This window comes from Metopolophium dirhodum, chromosome 2 (assembly GCF_019925205.1).
Source record: "Metopolophium dirhodum isolate CAU chromosome 2, ASM1992520v1, whole genome shotgun sequence".
NCBI lineage: Eukaryota > Metazoa > Arthropoda > Insecta > Hemiptera > Aphididae > Metopolophium > Metopolophium dirhodum.
In genome coordinates this window covers 27,805,459-27,833,339 of record NC_083561.1, presented here as the reverse complement: position 1 = coordinate 27,833,339, position 27,881 = coordinate 27,805,459, and the positions used below count along the sequence as shown (strand labels likewise).

At 28.3% G+C, this 27,881-nt stretch overlaps 3 protein-coding genes across 10 annotated transcripts in view; 1 reads left to right on the top strand and 2 right to left on the bottom strand.

The window, feature by feature from the left end:
* LOC132938537 (uncharacterized) overlaps nt 1–2,462 on the bottom strand; it is a 29,313-nt gene extending 26,851 nt beyond the window's left edge. The window contains exons 1-4 of the mRNA XM_061005429.1: nt 2,444–2,462; nt 2,270–2,370; nt 2,085–2,153; nt 948–1,013 (exon numbers count right to left, since the gene is read on the bottom strand). Coding sequence (XP_060861412.1) covers nt 948–1,013; nt 2,085–2,153; nt 2,270–2,294 — 160 coding nt within the window. The 5' untranslated portion in view covers nt 2,295–2,370; nt 2,444–2,462. The remainder of the gene's footprint in view (nt 1–947; nt 1,014–2,084; nt 2,154–2,269; nt 2,371–2,443) is intronic.
* Nucleotides 2,463–4,062: 1,600 nt separating this feature from the next.
* LOC132938540 (synaptic vesicle glycoprotein 2C-like) lies at nt 4,063–14,839 on the bottom strand. The gene is made up of 13 exons (XM_061005440.1): nt 14,700–14,839; nt 14,449–14,615; nt 14,259–14,327; nt 11,877–11,942; nt 9,880–10,041; nt 9,651–9,813; nt 8,656–8,774; nt 7,757–7,992; nt 7,507–7,658; nt 7,133–7,398; nt 6,870–7,029; nt 6,688–6,815; nt 4,063–5,517 (listed from the first exon to the last, which is right to left on the bottom strand). Exons 2-13 carry the CDS (start codon nt 14,468–14,470, stop codon nt 5,462–5,464), a joined length of 1,599 nt encoding a protein of 532 aa, XP_060861423.1. The 5' UTR covers nt 14,471–14,615; nt 14,700–14,839; the 3' UTR covers nt 4,063–5,461.
* On the top strand, nt 14,835–27,548 carry LOC132938538 (proton-associated sugar transporter A). 8 transcript variants are annotated; one of them, XM_061005431.1, is made up of 13 exons: nt 14,835–14,973; nt 15,908–16,081; nt 22,254–22,449; nt 23,809–24,066; nt 24,207–24,469; nt 24,550–24,726; nt 24,790–24,891; nt 24,954–25,108; nt 25,171–25,281; nt 25,390–25,551; nt 25,686–25,816; nt 26,681–26,855; nt 26,933–27,548. In XM_061005431.1, the coding sequence occupies exons 4-13, from the start codon at nt 23,852–23,854 to the stop codon at nt 27,158–27,160; spliced, it is 1,719 nt and encodes a 572-aa protein (XP_060861414.1). In that variant the 5' UTR covers nt 14,835–14,973; nt 15,908–16,081; nt 22,254–22,449; nt 23,809–23,851; the 3' UTR covers nt 27,161–27,548. The 8 variants fall into 8 exon arrangements, with proteins under 8 accessions (XP_060861414.1, XP_060861416.1, XP_060861415.1 ...); XM_061005433.1 differs by having other exon boundaries at nt 15,908–16,085; XM_061005432.1 differs by lacking the exons at nt 14,835–14,973; nt 15,908–16,081 and adding an exon at nt 20,066–20,465.
* The last annotated feature ends 333 nt before the right edge of the window (nt 27,549–27,881 follow it).

Sequence of the window (27,881 nt, the reverse complement as noted above, 5' to 3'; positions counted from 1 at the left end):
TGTGAACTTTTATTTCACGATAATCACGATAATCATTTGATATTTCCAGTTTCGTCTATATGTGACTTCCGGCTAGCATGACAACGTTGCCGATAAGCAGCGTACGCAATCGTATTCTACCCGAATTTTCAAGTGGACACCCCTAGGTATCTGCCATGCCCGGGTGGGGAGAAGGCGACCTCTCTCTCCAGACACTGTGACTGCCCGAAGAGAAGTGCCGCCCGTGGCCAAGGTTTGAACCGGCGACGGTGTGCGTCGCAACCGACGCCTTAGTCCGCTCTGCCACTATGTCCCCCTATTTTATTTTTTTTTTATCTAGAATGTCATATTATTATCTAACAAAAAACCCATCTTTATAACTTATATTAAGATATGTACATTGCACCTATAAAATATTTTAAGATTAAAAAAGAAGAGCCTTCAAAAAATGTTTGATTGATCCATAATATGTTTTATAAATATAAATATTATAGTATTACCATTGATTATATTATATACTAGTATATTATATTATTATAATCAATGTTAATTATACTAATTATAAAAATCTATTTAAAAATATATACCCATTTATTATTTACTAATGTATGTTTAAATTTTAATTTATTTTGCTAGTATACTACGATGACATGTAAATTAAGTTTCAACTTTACCATTAATTATTATTAACATGTGTACATTTGTGAACAAATAGGCTCACCAGAAAAATGGGAGGTTCTGGAACTCTAGGACATTATAAATATTTCTTGGTAAAAATAAATGCATTTATCCACCATTGCATCCATAAATTAATTTATAAGTAAAAATCGTAATATTAATGCAGCTAATAATACATAATAGTGTGTCATGCCTATATAGCTTAATCATTCAAATCTCTATAAAAGTAGAGTAATTGTGTATAATACCTACCTATTTAAATTTAGTACAAACTACAAATTATAACTTACCAACAATTTCGATAGCGTCGTCCAAATTTACTGGTTTGGTTATCAAATATTTAGAACTTACTGTTTCTAGAAAAAAAAATTGTCAACAATAGTAGTAGGTACATGATAATATTATAATATATTATATACTGCGCTGCAGGATACTATTTAGGGTGCCACTAATCACTATTATTATCCTCGATTGATAATCTAAGGCTGAATCTAAGGCTCTAAAACGTATTGTTGTATATTTATTATTTTTCCACTTAAACTATGTTCCTGAAAAAAATTCATCTATAAACAATGTTATGTATATTTATTTTGTAGGCATTAGCGCATAAATTATAACAACAGTTGTATACATAGGTACTACATGAAACAGTCCTGGGTAGGACCGACAAATTACCCAAAGCTGGGCAGTAACTAGTTTAAAAGTTAAAAGGTAAATTATAAGATATTTTTTATACTTTTTTGATAACTTTTAACTTAACTAATTAAAATTAAATAGGAACGCTCAGACACAGCAATATAATCTGCTAACGATTGAACTAAATACATTATTACTTTAGTGACTATTGCTTATTTTAAATATAATTAGGATGGTTTAGCTATATTATTATATTTGATAGTTTTATACAAACAATTCACTTTTCAAATAAAATGTTTTATTAAAAATGAATTTAACCTACCTACTGTTGTACTTATGCTTAAAAGTAAAATAAATTACTCATTTATCACAATATAATCAATCAAATATAATTAGTAATATTATATGATTTTTTTATTGTTTAAAAAGTTTTTTTTTTCGTTTAGGTACATGATTTAAACTATAAACAGCTTTTTTTAGTAATCCTTTGTTTACTTCAGAGCAATTATCAGTTTATAACGACAAAATTCAAAAATTCTTGTTATATTTAAAATTGTAATACTACAATTTTAAAACACTTTGCAACCTTGGTTAAAAGTAACTTAACTTTAACTTTTTAACTCGGTAATGCCCAGCCTTGTAGATATATATAAGAAGTATAATAAAGTTTCTATTATATTTAAAAAATTAAAAACTCTAAAATGGTTCGTTTTTTCATTTTTGCATAATTAATAATCGGTAGTAAAAGTTTTTAATTTATAATTATTCAGGACTTTCAGATTTAAACTCACCGAAACTTTTGATATCTTTATCCAAATGTACCGGTTGATTACTTATAAGACACATGGACTTTGCGTCTTCTATAAAATAAAAACAAATTATATCCATAGAACATGTGACTGATTTAAAAAGTGAAAATCACCAATTACTATATATTATTATGTACCTACAACCGTTTAACTAAAATTATATTTACCTTTTGAGTTATTTTTTTCCATCATAATCAATACGCACAATCAAGCAGGTACAATCAAAAGCATGCATAAAATAAAGAACATCCGTCCAGCGTCCCTATAACTAAAGTTATTATACTTCACCGTTCAAATACGTTTAATAAAAATATTGCCATTTTAATTTAATATTACTGAACTTATCTAATCTATTCCATAATGAATTAGGTACTCATCAACTTTCATAACGCAACAACGAATACCATCGTATGTTTACAGGTTCAAATTGTTCGTTTGTGAGTGTATGTGTGTGTGTCACGTGAAATTCACTCATTTTTTTTCAAACAGAACGTGAACATGAACGACGTATATATGTATATTTAATATATTACTATTATAATATTCTTATTATACACATATTTTATTTGATTACGAATTATAAAAATAAAATATGGGAAATTCAAGTGGGCCCGGGCGCCCGGGACGACATAAAACAACAATAATATTATGATATAAACGATTTTGTACTAGTATTTAAATGATTCATAAAAATAAAATAAAAAAATTTAAGGAACGACTAAATAATGAACGCATTATTATTATTATTATTATTCATTTTTTCAAAGAACTTGAACATGTTCATTTGAAATAAATATGAACGTGGACGTGAACGAATTCATTTTTTTAGTGATAACATTCTGAACACTGTCGTAATGTTTTAGTCCGATATGCGTGGTTAACAAGGTTGGGCATATCATAATTAAATACTTTAATACTTACATGTAACTTATATAAGTTATGTAACTCAGTTACTTTTGTAACTTGTAACAAGTTACTCATTTATAATTTTTACTAATAACTTGTTACTAGTTACAAATTTTCTTGTAACTTTATATAAAAGTTACAAGTTAGAATTAAAAATTACATTGTGTTTTTTATGCTTTGATAATTCATAAGTAGATCTGCAAAAGCAAAAAAAAATGAATACAAGATTCCTTAGGTTTGTCTACCTTTATCAACAAAAAACAATGTCTATACCGGAAGGTCAATTTAAATTTTTACGAACGTTTGAAGTTAGACATCGGATATTTTGTCACAATTTAACAAATTATCATACAACGATTTTCTTATTTTGTTAAGAGATACTTGACATTTATACCATATGTTTTTTTATAATTTTTTATACTTTATAAAATTTTCAAAATATTTCGACTCATTTCGAGTTGTTTACGGACATTTCCAATTATCAATTTTTTTAGTTTTTTTTAATACAATGTACGTGTCATGTAAATTAAATTTTATTCGTTTGGTCAAAATGCTTGGAAATTTAATACAAGACTGAAGGCTCCTCACTCATGTAACAAGGTACCGATTTTGTTTTCACAATTTATTAATCCGTCCGTCCACTGGATATTTAGTGATTGTACGATTATAGTTGGTACCAACATGTTTTTTCTCCTAACATAACGAGCATAACGTGATTTTACCTAGCCCCTGGCTGGTCAATAATTCTTTATACATTTACCAATGTAACTTTTAATCTAAACATACAATGCATGCACTGATTATATATATAATACTATTTATAAGCAATATACAATATATACATCAAACGTTATTAAACACAGTATAAATACGTCAAGTAAAGTCTAAGTGAAAAGTTTAATAAATATGCATTTACTTAAATAGTACATTATGAAGATATATACATAAATTTACGGATAAAAATAAATTAATAAATGTATATAAAATATAAATATTTTATAAAATTGTAAAAACAGAATATAATAATATCATAATGATAAAAGTCAAAGTCTCTCTTCTAATATTATATTTTAATTTTATGGCATTCCTTGCAGATTTTGGTAATGTTAATATCCATTATAATTTAAATACAGTATATATCTCAAATACAGTGATGAAATCAATCCAATCGGTTTACGAGAACATTCTCATCATTGATATTGCTTGTATATACCTACAACTCTACAAGTATTATTGTGCCGTTATAAATTAACAGATTTGAAATTAAATTTTTTTTAGGTTTGAATATATTTTCAATAAACGTTATACATGTCGATTTAATATATGTTATATATTTTAAACTATTTTAATATGTTTTTATTTAGTGTTAAGTTTTTTCGGGTCAGGTTTGTCCGCAGCATGCTTGTACTTAATTTCGTCTTCATTCGAGAATATCGAGTTATCTTCCGTATTTCAAGCTCTTTCCAGCATGGGTATTAGACATTGGTCTAGTATTTTTCATAAGTAAATAATGCATAAATGATAAAATTGGACTACATGGGAATACTTATACTATATACTAGAATTTCCAAAGTATCATTTGATGGAAATGTTAAAAAAAATCATCATTGCAATGTGCAGCAATAATAATTACCGATTTTAAAATTATGAAAATCAAAGTACTTTATTATTGAACAAGAACATTATCATGCTGCTAATAATGGTTCAATAGGAACCATGAAAATCAAACAAATTATTAAGGAATATTGACTTCAGACTTGTAACAATCCAGGACAAATGTTTGCTCAAGCCGCACAAAATGAACCAAAAGACATATTAATTAAATTACCATCCGAAGATTCGATAAAAAGAAGTAACCAAAGAAGCAGTTTAAACCCGATAGTACCAAATAGTCTGCAAGAAGTTTTGTAAGATCTTTAAAGAATATTCTCCGAGCACCAGTATTTTCGAGCATTTTAATTGTTTTATTGCTTATTCATATTTCCATAAAAATGAAACTTCTCTAAACAGCGCTGTATTATTATAATATTTAATAGAAAATTATCACATCACACAATTATAACACAAAAACATAATATAGTATTACTAGTGTTGGGTAGTAACATAATGAAAGTAACTCCATTACTATGTTTATAACGAGTTACGTAATTCCATGCACATGAAAATACTGATATATTTAATAAAAGGTAAAAAACAACAAACATTCAAAAAATATTACAAGAAAATTTAGTTTTGAATTCATTTTCAGAAAGTACCTCGACTACTAGACACAAATCTTTAATTGTTCATCAATTTTAATAAATATTTATTTCCTTACATAATACATTATGAAGATATTCATTTTTTTACGAAGAAAAATAAATTAATAAATGTATTTAAAATTGTAAAAAAAACAGTATATAATAATTGTTTAATGATACAAGATCAAAGTTCTCTCTTTTAATATTATACTATCATTTCATGGCGGTTCTTCCAGTTTTTGGTAATGTTAATACTAATAACCCTGAAACTAAAAAAATAATTTATAATTACAACTATGACTAAATTAATTAATATATAAAAATATTTTAACAATATATTTCTACTTGAAAGCATTTACTAATAACAACTTGAATTGACCTAATCAAGTTAAAATAAAAATAGTATGGGTATACATATATTTAATATTTTAAACTATTCAAACATTGAAACTATTTGTATATTTTGTATACCTATACTAAGGTAATAGTTTATTATTATTTATTTATAATATATTATAAATTCTGAGTTGAATTGTGAAAGAAAATTGAATGTTAATAATACTTTTAGCCTTTAAGGGTTAAAATCAAAAATTCAGAGAAAACTTGAAATTTTCACCAAATTTTTAGAATATTAGCTTATTTACTGAACATGATATAATTTTCAAAATATTTTTTTCCACATTATTTTTTATAAGTGTTTGAAGTTAAAATGTTGATAATATTCGTCAAAATCACTAAAATATTCAAAGTACTTTGTAGGTAAAAATGTCTGAAATTGTTTAATTTAATATCGAAGACTTGACCAATATATTATAATACATACCACATGGTTTTCTTATACATTTTTCTTACAGACACCTAAAAATCCCATAAATACAAGACACAATTTTTTTGTCACATTTTGTGAAAATTGGATATTTAAATAAAAATCAAGTTTTTAAGTTATTTTGCTATAGTTTCAAATATCTATTCGTAGAGACTTGAAAACTTTTGCTATACTAAGTAAATAACAAGCAGTATATTATTATAATATATTTATATGAAATACTATTATATAATTACTGTACTTACTATCCATGAATTATAATATAATAAAATATGGCATTACATGCAATTTGCTTATGGAAAAATAAGTTCAACCTAACGATATATAAATCTACTGGGTATATAAGGGTTATATACCTAAATAGAAATAACTAATGATAATATTAATAAAAAAAGAGTAAAATATCCTTAAAAATGTAGACTGACAACCCGTCTCCGCTTAGAATTATTTTTCGTAACTATGTATTGTGTTATCACTATTATCATTGAATTCAAACTTGAGACATTCATTAGAAAGTGACCTGCTCGATGATTAAAACCTACTTACGACTACACTTGACCCTTACTATAGCTGAGCGATTTTCTCGATTTTTTTAAACATTATCTATACTTACTTATCAAAAAAGAGCACGATACTAAAATAGGAACCATACAATGTGCATCTATAAATACACCAACTACGATGTTGCCAATAACTGCACCAATTTTGCCAAACATAGAACCAATAGATACAGCGACGCCCCTAAAAATAACAAAATATTACAAATTTCGAATATTTTTAACTTTCTAAATTTACCTATATTCTGTTGGAAATAGTTCAACACTAATACAAAATATTAAACCTATACCCATGCTGGAAAGAGCTTCAAATACGGAAGATAACACGATATTCTCGAATGAAGACGTAATGAAATACAAGCAAGCAGCAGACAAACCTGACCCGAAAAAACTTAACACTAAATAAAAACATATTAAATTAATTTAAAATATAACATACGGGTATATTATTATTTAAATTGACATTTATAACATTTATTCAATATAATATAATATTCAAACCTAAAAAAAATTTTATTCCGAATCTGTTTACTAACAGCGGCACAATAATACTTGTAGGTATACAAGCTATGCCGATTATGAGAATGTTCTCGTAAACAGATTGATCGATTTCATCATTGCATTTGAGATCTATCTCTTCCGGTTCAATTTTAAACAGTGATACAATTTCGCACATATTCGTCATGTTTTTGGGACCTGAATATAATGTTTCATACCATCGAAATCTATTCATCAGCTCTGGGAACCACAAAACCATCATGTAAAAGCTGCACATTTAAAATTACAGAACAAACAGGTTCATGTAAAAATTACTTTATTCTTATTATTGGTTTACATATTTTTTTTATATATTCACTTAAATAATCTATTTTTACCTGGCAGTGCAACAAAATTGTATCATACATGTATTCATAGCTACAACTTTGAATTTAGACGTAAACAGCTCCAGAATGCTCTTGTAGAGTCCATTAAAAAAGCTATTATTCTGTTCATTAACACAACAATCTGGTAACGTTAATGAAGTCACCTACAACAACCCGGTACAAATAAAGTAAGTGTTATTAAGATTTGTCGAAAGTGGTCCCGTGGGAGCATTATTAACTGATAATTACAACTTAAACTTGCCGGAAATTCATCGTCAGTCTTATTATTCCATCTATAAACGAATTTCAAGCAATCCACGGTCTCGTCGTGTTTACCCTTGGCGAGTAAGAACTTTGGACTTTCCGGCAATTTAACCAACAAACATGAAAATATTATGCTCGGAAGAGAACAAATAACTGCAAATAAATTCCATGATCTGAACAAAAAGAAACCGTATTCGATTCTAAATGTTTGTGGTATAACTATCCATGCAATGCCTAAAAAACACTAAAATATTATTAATCGAATAGGTATTTTACTAAATTTATAATCTATTGATATATTCAATTTGATTCCTTATTACACTGTACCAATTTTACTTAATAGGACGTCGTACTCAAGTATGTTGTCTTTGTCTTACACATATCTCAAGTTTTCGTTCACCTGTTTCATAAGTGTGCTGTTAGTTTTGATATTACAGTGAATTGACCTATTATACAATTTAGGTAAGATTATTATCTAGGGCATGACAAAGGCTTTTATTGATATTATTATTTTTGAATTAGTAATGACCTTTTTGAAACTGTACATTTTAAAACCATCTTAACTTACTTAAATATAATGATATCAATAAAAACTTACGTCGTCCCCAGATAATAATTTTACATTAAAATTGTAGAATAGGTCAATTGATTCTGATACCAAAACTAACACCTCACTATTGAAACTGGTTAACAAAACTTTGCTATGACATAAGTGTGTAAAACGAAGAAAACACACGTAAGTACGATGTCCTCTTAACTTAATACATATGCTCAAATACACACAAACTTATTTATAAGTATTTAGTATAGTAGGTAGTAGTAGGTATATTTGGTGCCTAGCTATAATAATTACTATTATATAGATATTGATTAATTATTATTTATTATAATGCTCACATGGAAGTAATATCACACCAAATGTCCAGAACAATTCCATCCAACAAAGAAACTTTTCGCGATTTTTGCTGTTCACGAACTCTCCTAAGTATGAATAGAACACAGTAACACCAGACACCCTAAAAATTAATCGTTATTCATCAATATGTTAATAATTATTGTGCACTTAAATGTTTTATATGCATTTATTATTATACATATAGGTAATAATAAATATTTACAATGCTTACTACCTATATATACATAACTATGTTTTCTACAAAATTTGTTCTCATATAGTTATTTATAAGTTAATTTTAGTATTTTATATTATTTGTAATATGAAGACCGATGACTATCATAGAGCGAGTATATGTAAATCCCCCACAAGTTGTATTCATATAATTATCCCTCCCTCCCCAATAAAAAAATCCAGCACCACACCTATACTCTGTTCCATCTAAGAGTGAACCACTTGGTTGACCAAAACACGTTTTTTCTGCGCATCCCCGCCACAATCCGGACATTGGCGAGAGAGTTAACATGTTACATGGTGCACGGGCGCCCGACGACCGACGACGGCCTGCGTTGACTGTCCGCCAATCATAGAACTCATAGCCATCGCATAGGGGGTCAGGCACTATTCGGCGGCTCAGTCGGCGTGCGCGAAAGCGGTTCACTCTTAGATGTTACAGAGTATAGCTTTGTACATACTCAAATAGTCCGTCAAGACTCTGAATCGCTACTCTGAATCTATATATTAAATACTCAGTACTCACATATTGATATTTTTTTAATACTGGCTAGTATATGAATTTACTTTGAATAGAATTGCGGCTATAAAATCTTAACACAAATAATCGTAACTATGGACTGGTAACTAACGGACGGACGGACACAACGGTGATAGTATAAGGTGTTGTTCTAAACGTATTATGTTTAGAAACCTAAAACTCAATAATACACACAATATAAGTGCATAAGGGTAGATAATTATATTAATAATATTTCCTTACCCAAATCCACTCATTAACTTGCAGAATATTAATACTGGATAAATCTGAGACACGCTAGATATGAGGTTGAAGATACCATCGATCATCATGCAGACGACCAATGTATACTTTCTGCCTTTGGAATCCGCCATGTAACCCGAAATAAAACATCCGAAGAACATTCCTGAGAGAAACCAATACTATTGAAAAAAAACACATAAATATGAGGAGGAATGAAATTCGTAGGTACCTATCATCGATGCTCCATTGAGGACTCCTTTGTGTACGGATGTCATTTGGAAATCACATTGTGCTGACGGTATAATGAAAGACACAGACGTCACGCTAATAGAGATTGCTGCGAAAAGCGATCCGCAAATGAATAATATGTAATAATGAAAACTCCCAAACCCTGCATAATATAATAGAAACATAATATTAACATTCCTCATTTGAAGTGTCTAATAAATATGGGTATATAGTTATCCAAGTTAGGTATAGTTTTGATTAATTACACGATTTTACAAATATTAACATTTTAATATTATTAGCATTTTTTTTTTTAACCAGACGTTTTAATTTTGAAAATTGGCACAGATTTAATCAAAAGAATGTTATTTTATTAAAAAAATAAATAACAATTATAATGATAATCCGTATTAATTTATTATCTAAAATTGTATAAGTCAAAAATACAGTTTAAACTAATTAAAGCAAATTATTCAATATAATATATAATATTAGCCAGATTTTAAAATTTGGTACTCTTGAAGAACAATTAATTCACAGAGTGCTTTCAAGGTGGAGATCAGTTTATCTTTAACGACGTTTATTCTTTAAAAACGTCATTTTGGAGAACGAATTTTCCCATATGTATATGTAGAGCCAAAATACATCCATGTACAAAATAAAAATAGATCAAATATCTATTATGTGTGGAAAACAGCATAAGAAAAAATATTATTCCAGATTTTCCCCTCCACGGGCTGGATTTGGCCCGCAGGCCGCCTATTGCCGACCCCTAATCTAAATGTTTACAGTGTATATATTCTGTGCCTACCAAATTAAAATCTAAACTTAATAATAAAATTGAATATAATAACCATTTTTTTTTAAGTTATAAGAATATTAACTGGATTATGTCTTTAAATTGAAACTCAATTCATTAAAACTGAATTAATCTTGGTATATTACATAAAATCAAATACAATTTTTCTTATATAGATAATCATACATTTCAAACCCTTATCAGGAAAAGACAGGGAATTTTAGGAGACCTTTTGGATTCGAAAAGTTTAATTGAACTTATAACTTCAATAAGAATTATTCAATGACTCCAAATATTATATCTACTACCAATGGCGAATACTAGAGTAATGTGAGGGGTCAAATTTCCAATAGCCTTTTTATTTTTAAAGAAAACTGTATTAAAAATTGTTTATTGTAGAAACGTACCTATCTAGTTATTTCATGATGATACATAGTGGCGGATTTTCGAAATTTTTCTGGGGAGGGGGTCCTAAAAAATAATATGTTTTTCAAATGTATTATTTTTATTTTTATAAAATTAATTAATTAATTATATATGTATCAGTGTCTGGGGGGGGGGGTCCATAATTTAATTATTTCAAATCATTTGGTGTTGGTAGCTGAGGCGTTGAAGTCAGTTGATTTTTGAGACACCCCCTCCCCCCTCTAAGTTGGTCTACGAATCGGCCGAATTTTCTATCGTATTCAGCAGACCCGATTCTATTAGCTATAAAAATTTCAAGGAAGCTGAAATGGGTGAGGTAAACCACCAGTGCTAGCTCTCTGCCTAATGTTATGAGTTAGGTATAAATATAAATCAAAGTAATACTTATAATAATCTATAAAAATCTATACCTTATTATTTGTTAATATATGTTTAAATTTGAACTATACTTTTGCTAGTTTGTCACGATACGTGTAAATTAATTTTCAGCTTTACCGTAAACGATTAATTTTATATGCATATAGGCTCACTGGAAAATTGGGAGGTTCTGAAACTTTAGGACACCTAAAAATGTTCCATGGTAAAAATAAATACACTTATCCGCCACTCCATGCATACATTTAATTTAAGTAAAAATCGTAATATTAATGCAGCTAATAATATACAATAGTGTGTTATAACTAACCAGCTTGATTAATCAAATCACTAAAAATGAGTGCAATAATTGTATAATATAAAGGTACCTATTTAAATTTAAACAAATTATAACTTACCGACAATTTCAATAGCTTCGTCCAAATTTACTGGTTTGGTTATCAACAATTTGGAACTTGCTATTTCTAGAAAAAAAAATGTCAAAAATAGTAGTTTTGAGTACATGATAATATCATGCAGGATAGTGGATACTATATATTATTATGGTATACAGCTATTACTGTCCTCGATTGAGGATCTGAGGCTGAAGACTCTAGAACGTTTTGTTTATATTTTTCCACTTAAATCATGTTCCTGAAAAAATTGCATGGACGATGTTATGTATATTTGTTGGTGTAAGCGCATAAAATATAACAACATTTGTATACAAAGGTATATGCCATGCAAAAGTCTCGAATAGAACCGACGAGTTACCGAGTTTAACTCAGTGAGCCAGAGTGCCGGACTATCCTAGTAATAACTAATAAGTATTAAACTTAATTTTTTTAACCCATTTCAATGAGTTTTGGGCTATTAAAAGTACTTAAATTCGGTGGGCCGGTACTTACTCTATATCCAGCATAATACGATAGTATTACAATACGATTTCAAATTACTATTCAATTTTATATTTGTACAGTACGTTTATGGATTATAATTTTTTTTTTTTGAAATATACAATCTATACCTTAAGGGCACAATAAGGTTTATGTGGTTAGAGTATATATATAAATTAATTTTAGTAATCATTTATACAATTAAAATTAAATATTAACAGGCTACACTTGATGTGAGAAGTCATCCACTAATGACACTCACTAGATTATAATTTTAAAACTAAAAGTAAAATCAAAATCATTTCAAAGACTGATAAGTACGTAAATTATAACATTACAATAATGAATTTATTAAGACTCGTAATAAATTACAGTACGTCAATATATTATTACGTCATGAACTGTAAGGGATACCAACCCTCATTACCATCATCTTGTTGAACATCTATAACCATACAATACATTATAGTTTTTACTTTTCCGCTAATATGCAAAAATAACGGCTACAAATAACTCATCAAAACAATGTAGCACCTAATTTCCATACAAAAACTTATAAATGTTGATTTGACTACTTTTTAATCTTAATTAAACTTTACAATTAAAAAAGGGGGTAAGTGGATGTCACTCTGCTATACAGTAGGTTACAAGTGGGTCAATGTATAATAAATTGATTGTATTAAACTTGAATTCAATGATATAATATCATTGTATAAGAAAAACGATTCTGAGTAGAAACGGTTTATCAGTCTGGATTTTTTAAATTTTTATTATTTATTATAGCCTTTAAGTTGAATTAATATTATAATTTTTTATAGTGATAAGGTAGAAGATAAGGTACTATATGTTGAAATCAAAGCACTCCTTCCGGTAGAAATTTTGTATACAAGATATAAAAATAAGCACCATTGTAAAACCACTAGCTTCCTCGCTCTGCTCAGAATCTAAAATCTATTTTTAACTTATTTATTTTACTTTTTAATATTAGATTTTGTTTTTTAGAAAAAATACCGAAATGATCAAAATGCTAAATTTACAATAAACTTAAATTTATAATGAAATATTATTGATATAATATAGTATATTACATTATTACAGATATGTTTAATAACACATTCAAATGTTTCATTTACAATTTGACATGACTTAATTTTAGTAAATCATCTTACTACTTATTAATTACTTCAATTATTATAACAACTATCCTTTTGAATTAACGATATCGATAATTGTGTTATTACATTTATAGCAACTTAATATTCTTCTTTTTATGCGAACATAATATTATAGATATTGCATTTTATTTTATTTTTCACGGGTATGTAAATATTAGAAACGAAAACGCACTTTTTATATCAAATTACAACAGTTGATTAATATTTAATAATTGGTAAATATACATAATATAGCACACGTTGAGTAGTATTTTCTCATGTCATTACGCTGTGAAAGTAATATTTTCAATAATTTTTTATATTATAGATAGTTATATACAATTTTATATAAGATAAAAACTTTAACCATTCTGTATTAACCTGCAACGATTTTTTTTTAGAATATAGTTTTTATTTTATTTAAAATATAGGAAAACCATTCGTACACAAATCAAAAGCAGATACTATATACCTATAAAAGTTTTAGTTTCAGTAACAGTTGGTTGTCACAACCGAAATTTTGTCGTATTGTGAATATTATATATAAGAGGTATGTTATGTCCTTAGTTAATTACTTTTAAAATCTCTACCAATGATGTTTTAATGTCAGTCACATTAAAAATGTCTATACTAACTAAAATTACTCGTATATATTAAAAATGAAAAAAGTCTAAGATGATTCGTTTTCCGTATAATTCATAGTATTAAATGTTTTAAATTTATAGTGCAAGACTTTTTGATTTAAACTCACCGAAACTTTTGATATCTTTATCCAAATGTACCGGTCGAGTACTTTTGAGACACACGGACTTCGTGTCTTCTATATAAAATAAAAACAAATTATTTCCATAAAGCAATATTGATTGATTTAACAAGTGTAATTCACCAATCACTATTTATTATAATATTATGAACAAGAATTCAACTAAAATTATATTTACCTTTTGATTTATTTTTTTCCATCACGATCGATCAAGCAGGCACAATCAAAAGCGTGCATAAAATAACGACCCTCCGTCCAGCGGACTCTAACTAAGATTATTACTTCAACGTTCGTACGTGTAATAAAACGATTGCCAATTTAATTCGATATTACTGGTCCAATTTACTATCGGCAATTAATGTCATGATGTACATCAATTATTATAATATCGTCTTAACACAGTCCCAGATAAATGGTATTATTAATTACTTATCGACTTTCGTAACGCAACGACGCAAACCATCGTATATCAGTATGCAGTTAACACGTTCAAATTGGTCGAGTGTGTGTGTTCATAATAACGATGTCGTAGTGTTAACGGTATAGTCCGATGTGCCATATTATGCCATATGCGTGGTCAAAGGTGTGGTATCAACAGTTCGAAAATTTGTCGCCGAACAAATGTGTGTCTGCTCGTCGAATCCCACACAAGAAGCAGGCGTAGCGAATATAGCCATATTATTATACACTGCTGCACGCCGTCGTCTGTATCTAAATACACAAATAACTTTTAAAATATTATAATATGCATATTTGTGAAATAATTTTAGATAACACATATATAATTACGTCGTGTACTTGTATAGTTTCGATAATAATATATGCATGTGCTAAATTGAACTAAACAAATACGAGCCATAATATACCCATAAGTGCGAAAATTACTTTTTAAATATTATGTGCATATTTAAAAATATTATATTATAATCATGATGTATAAATGTATAATACGCACTATTCATAATACAATGAGATCAACCAAATAGGCCGGTCCGACGATATTAAAAATCCAAATTTTTTTTCATTTCCACATCGTATAATATTCATGCCCAGTGTTCATGATTGTAATTCAATAATCATATGCGCTAATTTTATTCACGATTTGTTGCTGTAACCAATTATCTAATTATTACAAGTAGGTATAATATAATAGCCTGCTATCTATCAGCTGTTATATTATACAATTTGTCTACCAGTACAAACAAACTTGTTTGTGAAATAATTTTAGATAACACGTCATATATTATAATAACGTCTTGTAGTACTTGTCTTATAGTTTCGATGATAATACATGCATGCGCTAAAATGAATTGTTGTACGAGCATACTATACAGAACGGTCGATAATTTGCGAACATTTAAAAAATGTTTACTATTTAATATTTTAGAGGGCGTATTTTACTTTTTTCCAAGTGGTATATAAGATTATAATATTATATAACGTTAAAACTATTGTGTCTATATAGTGGTACCAAATCCTATTTCAGGTAATGGCGTAGGTTAAGGGAAAAGGGGGTTCAACTCTACCCCCACCACCACTGAGAAGTTAAATTACACTAGACAAAATTTATTTTCAAATCTCTCTTTCTATACTTTAAACCCCTCCCATAGGAAATTTATACCTACGTCTGATTTCAGCACTAAACACAATAAAGAATATAGTGCGAGGATACTGGAGTGGAAACATTTTGGCGATTTTTTTTGCACTTGGACTATTCGTCTATGTTACCCGAGTAATATTAACTAAAATTGACTGTTATAATATTATTCAAATAGAATAATGACCGGTGGCTCGACTGTCCCAGAATTGAAGTAGGTAACAATTTATATGTAACATACTATATTATTAATTTTTTACTTAAAAATATTACTTGCCTTATCAAATAAATGTAATCATTGTAAAAATGTAATTATATCATGGTAAAATATTTAGTTAAGTAGGTATGCAGTTAAATCGAATTTTATAACATAAATTATTGCCATTATTTTGAACTATTCCCGTTTCATATTCTTTTAAGTTACAATATTCCAGGATACCTGTAGGCATTAATCATTAAACACTTTTCTTAAGCCTACCAGCTACCAAAATACCTTGTATATAGATAAAATAGCATACATGACTATTATATGAGTGTACCTACCTACTCGTTTTTATGAGAGTATTTACTATATTTTTTTTATTATTATTATAAATGTAACTTTTTACTGCGTATTTTTACCGCCTGAAAAACGAGCAGAATATGGCATCATTAAAAAAGTACGTTCATATATTGAATAATATAATATCTTAAAACAAAAACCAGACCTACATAGGTATACTGTCACTGAAATCGCATCATACTCATTACTATAGCAGTACAGCACGACAAATCCCCTGATGATTGGGGGAAAAATAATATGTTCAATACGATTATAATGGGAATAAAAACATAAGATTATCAAAAAGGATAACGATTGCAAGATTTAAACGTTCCCTTCCAATAAGAAGCTTTTATTTACTGTCTGAATGGAGAACATAGAAGACGATAAAATACAATTATATTGTATACTGTGTAAGAATGAGACCTTTCACTGTAATAACAGAAAATAATCGTTTGTGTTTTACGTCCCACGGCGTTACAGTATCTTGATAATCTATTTACATTTTTATTATTCCAACCAACACGCACGACGTCGTGTCGACTTCTTAACAACACAAAAATCCAATATTCTTTTTTTCACAAACGTAATACTTTATAAATTCATCAATTTCAAATAATTAAAGTTTCACCAATCAAACTTAATGTGACGACAGTAAATAAACAAGTTGTACTCTTATATATATAGCTATATAGGTGTCTATACCAGTTGCAGCGTTAGATTATAAATTATAATATTATACTTATAATGTAACATGTGCAGTATAGAGTATGTATCTGTACAGTGTTTGTCCAAAAAATCACATTTTTGAAATACAATTTTAAAACATTATTATACTCATTATTATACTTGGATTATAATTCGGGCCCAAATTGAAATGATATAACAACCGTAAAAAAATGCTCTAAAAAACGACTAAAAATGTCTTTTACTGCAATAATAAGTTATTTTTTTAATGCAATGTTTTATTAGGTACCTACCTAATTTATAATTTACAATAAATTTAAAATAATTTCTAGGCAATTATTAAAAAATAAAACCAAAATTTGATGACAATTTGTTTAATTAATTTGATCAACTGATGCATAGACGTATCAAAGAACGATTGAGAATTTGTATAGAAAAATCAGAAAAACCTATTAAACATCAAAACAAACAATTTAATAAATTATCTTTAGGTAATATTATAAATTAATTCAATTTAAAGTAGTAAGTTGTATAATGTACAAATATGCAATAAAACCAACAAAATGACCGAAACATGCTAAAAAATTCACAAACGTTTTTATAAAAAAACATTCAAACATGCAACAAATTGCAAAATACAACTTTCACCGTTGAAGTATCTATATCATGAAACAAATGTTGTGCTTGGAAAACATTACCTAAGATCACCCAAAAAAAGATGCACTTTGCATTGAAATACGAGCCCTAATTATAATAGATAAATATATATTTAATTATAATCTATATTTTATAATACATGGAATTCACTGGAACTCAATATTTGAAAAAAATATATTTTTTAAAATTATTAAATAGGTAATTCGTGCAGATATTTATGTAAAGTCAGCATAATAATTTCCATTAATTATTTAAACAATTACTTGCCTATAATATTTGTTATAGTTTTTCAAAGATGTAGTTAGAGGATAGTTTATTAGAAGTCAGGTGCAACTGGTGAAGGATAAGGCCGATAACCGATTAAATATTTTAAAAATATAAAACGTATTCTTAAAAACTCTAGGTATTAACACGTTAATCATTAATTTTTTTTTTAATTTTTTTAAAATGTATTTGTTATTAGTTTTTTACGTAGATTGTTTTCCTTAAACTTTGGAAACATTATTTTAATTTAATAGTATGTATGTATATTATTGTTCATTATACATAGATAGGATACATAATATACAATTTAATAATATGTTATGATTAATAACCTAAAGAAAATAATTTGTTCATAAATCTAAATAAAGCTAGTGTATAATTTATTGTAAATTAATACAAAAATCGACACTTTTAACTAAAATAAATAAATTCTCAACAATACATAGATAATAATTAATAATATATAATATGTCCTATGATCTATATTGTTCTAATAATCATTTACAAATAGACATAATTATTATTTAATATTACCTAATTACTAATTAATTATAACAATTTACATATTATATATACGATTCAAACAATATTTTACTGACAATGATTTATTACAATTAGGTACCTAATGGAAATTAATAAATCATAATAATGATTAAATAATCGATTCAAATAATATTGACCAATGAATATAATATAAAAATTACTAGAAATTTCAAATTAATTTAAAGAAAAAATATTATGTTATGAACTATAAACAATTGACTAAATAATTTAAGTTCTCAGATATACCAAAAAAAATTTATTTTATTTTATTATATAAATGTATTAAACTATTAAAGTTTGAAAAAATAAATATTATAATATCGAAATTTTCTAAAAATTGTTACTTCCCTCCCTTCCATCCCATGTTTCTGGAGCCACCCCTGTGTATAAGCATGTATCAAACTGTCACGCTTATGGAATCGATTAAAGAAACTATATATTAAAGCCAAATGTACGTATGTAACTTATATGCTCAAAAAATACTCATTCGAATTTGACGAAAATCTCACAGATTATTTTTAGAGATGTCAGAGAAGTTTAGAGAGTAAGTAGTTTAAACCACGTTAAAAAATATACCAAGTGCTAAATAGCCTAAACCCAATCCACGATTTGCGGTTGTCCATCGAGGTCGAGTTATTATTTTACAAAGATAGTAATTTGTACACTGACACAGTGACACTCATTCATCCGTGAACTGAGATGCACTAAAACTGAGATAGGTATACTTAAACCGAGACACACATATACATCGTATATACAATATACTATATAGGATTTGCCACAGAAAAAAACCTGCACACTGGCGAAACCGAGATATTCAGCCAGTATGTTAATAATATTATAATATTAACACAAATATTAAAATCAAAATTGGTTCGAGTTAATGAATGTGTGTAAAATTATAAATTGTGATGATTGCATTCGCGTATTTGACAATTTATATTATTATAAATATTGCTATTAAATACTTTTTGTTTATCAAATCATTAGGACCATGCATTGCATACGAGTAGGTCACAGAAATATAACTCATATTTCTAAACCATTATAGTGCTGCTTGCCTTACATTATACCAGTTGACCAAATTAATTCCAAATAAATTGATTAAGACATACAAATTAAACTAAACAATTAAAAATTATGTTTTTTTGTATTTCAACATGGGTTTTATTTGAATTAATATTATTACTCAGTATTAACCCAAGTAACTTCGTTTGGGTTTAAAACTTTAAACAGTTGAAACTATCACTATATAAATCGATCTACACTATTCATTATTTTATGTCGTATATTGTGCTAAACTGCTAATTGTTTTTATTTAAATTATATAAAAGATTATCAATAATTACCAGTTATTATTGTATTTATAATAGATTCGTGAGAACGTTCTAAAAGGATTTTAAATAGAATAAAATCATTAAAAATAGTGATAATGATAATTTTTATATACAGTCAGGTAGATGCTTCATTAGTAATTATTAATTAGGTAGGCACGTCCAATTCGTATTATGTGTGTATCAATAGACCCAAAATCGAACAATTATACTACACTGACTTCGAAAGAGATACTAATATTAAAGTGAAAATCAATTTCAAAAGAGTTACGTTTGACCGAGTTTTAAGGCTTCTTCAGCTGATACGAAGTCGTACGATACTCTCTTAATCGTTACCTATATATACATTATACAAGTTATCAAAAAAAAAAAATTAAAATATAAGAAGTAAACTAGGATAAATGATAATACATTTTTATTAACAAAGTGCCGTGTTATTTACTAATTTCATTATTTTGTTCACGTGATTTGTATAATACTTAAAAATAAAAACGTGAAAAATTGAAAAGTACCCAGGTGGTTGTCGCACTCAAAGTAATCAGAATTGCGTTAGATTTAATAGCCGAGCCCGCGTAAGTACAAATTCTTTGCAATAAACATAATTGCTTCGATAACATCATTATTTTAGCGTTCTAACGGACAGTCAATGATGTTGTACCTATAAAATTCAATTGAAAAATTATTTTAAAAAAATTGTTTCAAATTTATAACTGTAATTTTTTTTCTAAATACATTACCTACAACTACGAAAGGTATAACCTATAATGTAATAACTATTTGAAACTAAACATGTCTATAAAGTTTGAGTGGTTTCGGGATCAGATTCAGATTGCAATAATTGCTTCTTTTAATTGCTAAAATATTAAATATTCATGCAATTGATTTGTTAATCATTTTCATCATTTTAACCTAATAATCGCGAATACGTAAATAAGTAAAACTGTACTGGAATGTTCAAAAACAAATTCAATAATTATTATTCTTTATTTATAATATTCTCCGCGGCTCGGCGGAGAAAAAATACAACTTCGTCGGGGGTGTGTGTTCGGATTATCACGCTATACGCTTTTAGTATATTCGCCAACGTTGAGCAAAGCGCATTCACCTTTACTCTCTTCCCGTTTTTTGATGATAATATGTCGGAACTTAAACACAAATATGTAAATAAATTATTTTTAAATTAAGCCGTTTATTCAGTAAGAGAAAATAAGGTATGTATTTTATTATAACAAATTATTGTACCCACGCAGTTATAAATATTATTTTTTTTTTTTTATAGTTCGATTTATTGTAACTTTTTACAGGTTCACTATAAGTAATTAGAACACTTACAACTAATTTTTAATTTAATTTTTTATTAAGTCTGTTGCATGGTACATTGTTATTGATTTATCTCTGAACATTTCAGAATATAACCACAACATTTGTGCACCATTTTAGTATTTTAATTGATTACTTACTTTAAAATACGATAAAATTAAAACATAGTTTAAAGACTTACGCATCAGTTAAATTACTTGATTGATATAATTAGTATCAATAGTAATACACTATTATTTAAACACTAACCATAATTTACTATTGAATTCAATCTATCTGTTCAGTCACTTCAGTCTGTGCAGGCTACAATAATCAATATTTTGTCTTCATTAATTTATTTAAGATTTCATATCTTATTTTCTAGGTATTATATTGATAAATATTGGTATTATAAATGCTAAATTGATATGTTTAACTGTTACAGCCTAAAAATTAACGTTAGTAAAATAAATAATAATAATAATAAGGTTTAGTCAATGATAAACATATTGGGTACAAACCGTATTTAAAAATGTAACATTTTACTAACAATAATATTATAACACGTGAACATGATTAAATAAACTATTTAACGGATGTTTTCATAATCACATACCTACTATTTAATATCTGATAAGAAAATAATGTTGCTCAATTATTTATTTACTAATTACCTAATTACTAGAAGCATAAAGAATTTACTATGATTTTATCTTATACCTACCGTAAATATTTGAATGTCTATAAAATATCAAGTATGTATATAGTATTTTCATATTGCTAATCATTATTATTCAATAAATATAATATTATTGTCATTGATCGCTTATATTATGCACACGGTAGCCAGTAGCCAGTAGGTAACCAGTAGGGTTTTCTTCATTACCTATTATTTATTACCGTAATCGGGAAAAGTTAAAAATTATTTATATTACTTTGAGGTTATAACTTAAATGAACAACCTACTAAATATCTATAGTTATATTATAATTAGGTACCTACTAAACTAAAGTACTATATTTACATTTAGTGTATTAACGAAATAATAATGAACATTACAGAACATCTTTCCTTATGATATCAGTGCAGTGATCATAGAAGACAGACTGAACAAAGTTCACCTCTCTTGACTGACACAACAGCATCTTCAGCATTCAATATATTCCTTAAAATTTGCAAAATTCAAAGTGTACTCCATATATCTGTACTGGACAATACTATACAACGTCAACAACGCAATCGTCGAATTCTAAAAAAGTAATAATACATACTATTATAAATAAGAATTTGCTATTATATTATTTAATCAATGAAAGATTAATTTTATATAAATATCATGAATGTTTTATTTTCTGTAAAATATTAAAATATTAAATTTTACTATATACTAATTAATAATATATAGATGTAATATATATACAAATAGATATTATATTACATTCGTTAGTTAAAACTAATTTTATTAACAAATGGGCAATAGATTCAATTCAATCGTAAAAAACTCACACCTCGGACTTCCGCATATTTATTCTATTACCAATTATCGATTTATCTAAATATTTGTATTAATTAATACGACAAACTATGATGAAAATAATAATCAGAATTCAATTCCTCAGTGATAGAATGTGCGTCGTACAATGATAACGCACGTCATATTAAAACATAAATCGTAATTTAAAATAAAATACCTACTAGTACACGGCAGCAGTTGTTTCCACGGGTTTAAAATCCACCACACAAGTTTCGTTTCGAATACAATTAAAACTTTTGGATTTATTGCGTTCGTAATTCTCGCAGTACCTAATATAAAATATTATATTTTAACCGCGAGTGGTATATATATGTTTATGAAACAAGTCGAAATAAAAAAAATTATAATACTACCTATGAACTATGATCCATTCCCTATGTTCTCGTACACGCCGGTCGAAAAAAATACAAGTACAATTCGACGGTGTAAGTGAGAATGGCTTTATCGGTTATTAAGTACGGCAAAAATTATGTATCGTGCATCTGAACTTAGCGGCAGAAAGTGCCATACAACCGGTCGGATCGATTACAATAATATAATTAGCGAGTCATTTTTCGGCCATCGGCACACGGCTTTATCGTTGCCATAATTTGAGCTTCGTCCAAAGTTCAATAATTGGCCTATTACAGCAGGTGATTCGAAGTGAACCTATTGATTGGTGGTAAACGATAAGCACACAAATGCACAATTTAAAATCACAACACTTCAAAATACGTACCTAATCAGTCCAGTGTCGGCCTGGCAAACTTTTTGTTTAGGTTTTCGTACATTTTTTTGCTTGGCTTGTTCCTGGTCTATGTATAGAGTTAGTATAGATCTAGATAAATATTATGTTTTATAATATTTCTATATTTGTTTAGTAAATTAAATTTTACAATTTTACAATTCGTGTTAAATATAATACAATACCTATTACATTTAATCATTAATGTAACAATGTAAACGATTTAACCAGACCATGGGTACATCGTACATACAAGGACATTTAAGATAGTATTGAATGAATATATTTTCATGCTTCTAGGTCCAGCCATTTTAATCGATGAAAAATAGCTAAAGATCATTTTTCTTTTCATTTATAGGTATTCTATATTAGAATAAAGAAAATTCTGGTGGTGATTTATCATGGTGGAAAAACTTCACGAGTACCAAGGCCCGATTGGTATTTTACATACCTGGAGGGATTCGTTAAGAGATAAATGGGAAGGATGGAAAGAAAAACGTCCTCGAACACTTTTAGAGCTCTTACAGTCATTAGGTTTGGCTGAACGTCCAGAAAACCAAAAAGAGGACGAATGTCCCCCTGAAGTTAATGTGGAACAGTATTCTCACATATTTAGGTGAGTTCAATAATATCCATTGATAATCACGAGAAAAGTACTAATAACTATAATATGGGGGGGGGGGGGGCATAAAACAAATAGCTCAACATTTTTAATTTATAATATTAAAATCATTTTAACCGTTACACGTGTTGTAGAAAAAAGACTAGAAGTGAACTCGTACGCATATCCGCTGCTGTGATGGGAATTGAATTTTCGTATGCAGCAGAAACAGCATTCGTATCTCCAACACTTTTGAACATTGGAGTCGACCATCAACATATGAGTCTTGTATGGGCTGTATCTCCTTGCATTGGATTTTTCGTCACGCCCATATTAGGATCTTTAAGTGACAGGTGTAAACTTCCGTTGGGACGACGCAGACCATTTCTCATAATGCTAGCTTGTGGGGTATTTTTAGGTAAATAAGACAAATTATTTCTCGTATATATGTACCTATAATATCTAGATTGAAATAATTATCTTAATATTTTTTTATAGGTCTAATATTGGTGCCAAATGGAAAATTATTGGGACATTGGGTGGAAGGTGATTTAGCACCAGGAAACAATTTCTGGGCAATATTTTTTACAGTACTAGGTACGGTACTGTTAGATTTCGATGCAGACGCTTGTCAAAGCCCAGCAAGAGCTTATCTTTTAGACATTTGCGTACCAGGTAATTATGGATAAAAAAAATAGATTTTAAGTAAATGACTCAAACATTATAAAATGTGCACAGAGGATCACGCCAAAGGTCTAAGTACGTTTACGATAATGGCCGGTCTGGGAGGATGTATCGGTTATCTTTTAGGTGGAATTGATTGGGACTCGTTGAAATTTGGTAAAACATTTTTTTTTTACTTAATATTTTAATTTTTGGAAAATCTCATACATAATATTTAGGAGAATTGATGGGCGGCCACGTAAGAGCAGTGTTCACATTAGTCACTTTTCTTTTTATTGGTTGCGTCACTTATACTATAAGCAGTTTCAAAGAGATGCCATTAAAATTATTACAGTCAAATCAAACAAGAATATTGATCACTGCAGCTGATGAAGTTAGCAAAATAAATAACTGCAGAAAAAATAACTGAATTAAATCATGATTAAAATGTCATAGGATATTGATGTAGAAAATAAACTCACTGAATACGCACCAAAGTCGTACGGTACTTTAAAAGATGATGTGAATGAAAATGAAATCGAAAATAACGAACCACGTCTTATACCAGTAAGCTTACTATAGTATAGTAGTTGATACTAACAACAAGCCACTGTTTTATTAGTTACGTATAACAATGATATATGATATTATTTTTCATAATGACACATTTTACAGGAGCATGCAACGTTTGGCCACTACCTGAAGACTATAGTCGTTATGCCCAAATCTATTAAGTTATTGTGTCTGACAAATTTGTTCTGTTGGATGGCCCATGTTTGCTATTCGTTATACTTCACGGATTATGTGGGTGAAGCTGTATTCGGAGGCGATCCCACGGTGGGTTTATATAGTTTTGAAAAAAATTTACAAGCCACATTTACACGTTTACTCATAACACAATATCACCGCGGTCCATACTACAATGGTCATGTGCATAAACTACAGAAAATATAATTAAAAATTATGTTTAGGCTTTAATGGGAACCGAAAAGAAAATACTCTACGAACAAGGCGTGCGATTTGGATCGGTCGGTATGGCGATGTACTCGTTGTCGTGTGCGTGTTATTCGAGCGTAATCGAAAGACTCATAAAACGATTTGGGTAAGCACTAAAACGACCACGTGGTGTCTACAATTAAAATGTATCCAACAGATACTATTCATACTTAATAGTTAATAGCATACTTTTTTATATCATTATTTTGAATTTATTCTTACAAACTGGTATCAATGACAACATTGATATATTTAAAAAACAACACTAATCTTATAGATCTGGTAGATACAGCAAAAATAAAAAAAATAAAAATAATGAAAATACACATTTAAAGTTAAAAATAGAATAAGGTGGCATACATTTACATTGTACACAATAGTATATAATATGTCAATAAAATAATAATAAAATATTAAATTCAAATTTAAAGAATTAAGTCTAGCTTTCTATTTTTACTCTTGGCAAACTGGTCAATGACTTCATCAGGCGTAATTTTAACATCATTATGTACATTCAGCAGAGCTAATCCAACTAATCTCTCTTCACTCATTCTATTTCTCAACCAGACGTTTAACCTTTTCAGGGTAGAGATACTTCTCTCTGCCGATGACACTGTCACAGGTAATACAACCAAAATCTTAATTAAAAAATTGCAATTTGGATAGATGTCTTCATCAGTATGCGGGTCATTCCATAAATGGTATTATATCAAAGAGACGTTGCGATGTAACGTCTCCCAATTATGGGCGCACGGGTACAGGGGGAATTTTAATGGGAGTTGGGTTTACTATCTACGCTATGAGATGCGTCTCGTCGTTCGTATTACCCATAGAGTAATAATATATTGTATTACCTCAATCTTCTATTATCGACGACGCTGTGTTAGTGCCATTTTTATTTCAATGTCTACCCAACCAAAAACTCTCGCATCACCATTGTTTGATAGCATTAATGTTTTTTGTCGGACAGGGCCAAACGAGTGTACGTCGGAGGTCTGCTGTTTTATTCTACCGGTATGTTTCTAATGGCCATCACACGACACAAGTTCAGCGTGATATTCTTCTCCTGGGCGGCCGGTGTAATGTACTCTACGATGTTCACGATGCCGTACTTGCTTATCGCCCATTATCACTCAACCAACACGGTTAGTATTAGATTATGTCGTGTTTAAACCTGGGACGTTCTCGCGGTGTTAGTTTGATTTTTGATATTTTTTTCAAGTTTGCCGACAATGTCCGTGGTCAAGAACCAGATGATCAAATCAGAGGTTTGGGCACGGATGTAGCCGTGGTCAGTTCCATGGTATTCGTGGCTCAGTTCATTCTGTCTATGTGCATGGGGACAATTGTCAGCATATCCGGGACGACTTCGGCCGTCGTTTACACTGCATCGTTTTTAGCGTTTTGTGCTTCGATAGTCGCTTCACAAATCGTGTATTTAGACCTATAAAACCAAGAACATCAGAATCCCACGAACATATGTTAACATTCCATTCTTTCAACATTACATTCCATTTTTTCACTTGTTACATATTTTAATGCTTCATTAACATATAACCAAATAATAATATTATCAACAAAATAATCATTTTTATTCAATTTAATATGTACCACTATGAATTTTAATTTATATAATTACTTTAATAGTAAATCAAAAATCCATATCTAAATGAAATATCACATAGGCACCTAACTATTGTTGTTTATTAATAATTATTTTACTTTACGAAATTAATTTCTCTAAATGTACCTATAACCCGTAAAATACTACAATACCTACTACCTACATATATTGCTAAAATATTAAACTTGAAGACGATTAATTACATATTATTATGTTGTTATAATTTTATTGAATAAGTTCTCAAGACTTTCATTAAAAAAATGTTATTACCATATTACTTCTCTAATTTTTTACACATCAACATTTTAAACTGTCGGAATTAAAATTAATTATTTGACGATCGTTTTTTGCTAATATCTTGAATGAAATATCTACTACTTTATGCATGATTTAAGTTAAAAATTATCTATTCAGAATTTCTAAAGTTAAACTAAATTTCATACATTTACTCAATTGTTAAATAAATTATATTATTTTATTCAACATGTTTATTTAATTTAACGCCGATTTTTTTTTACTTACTTAACATGTGAACTGTATGTCTGTA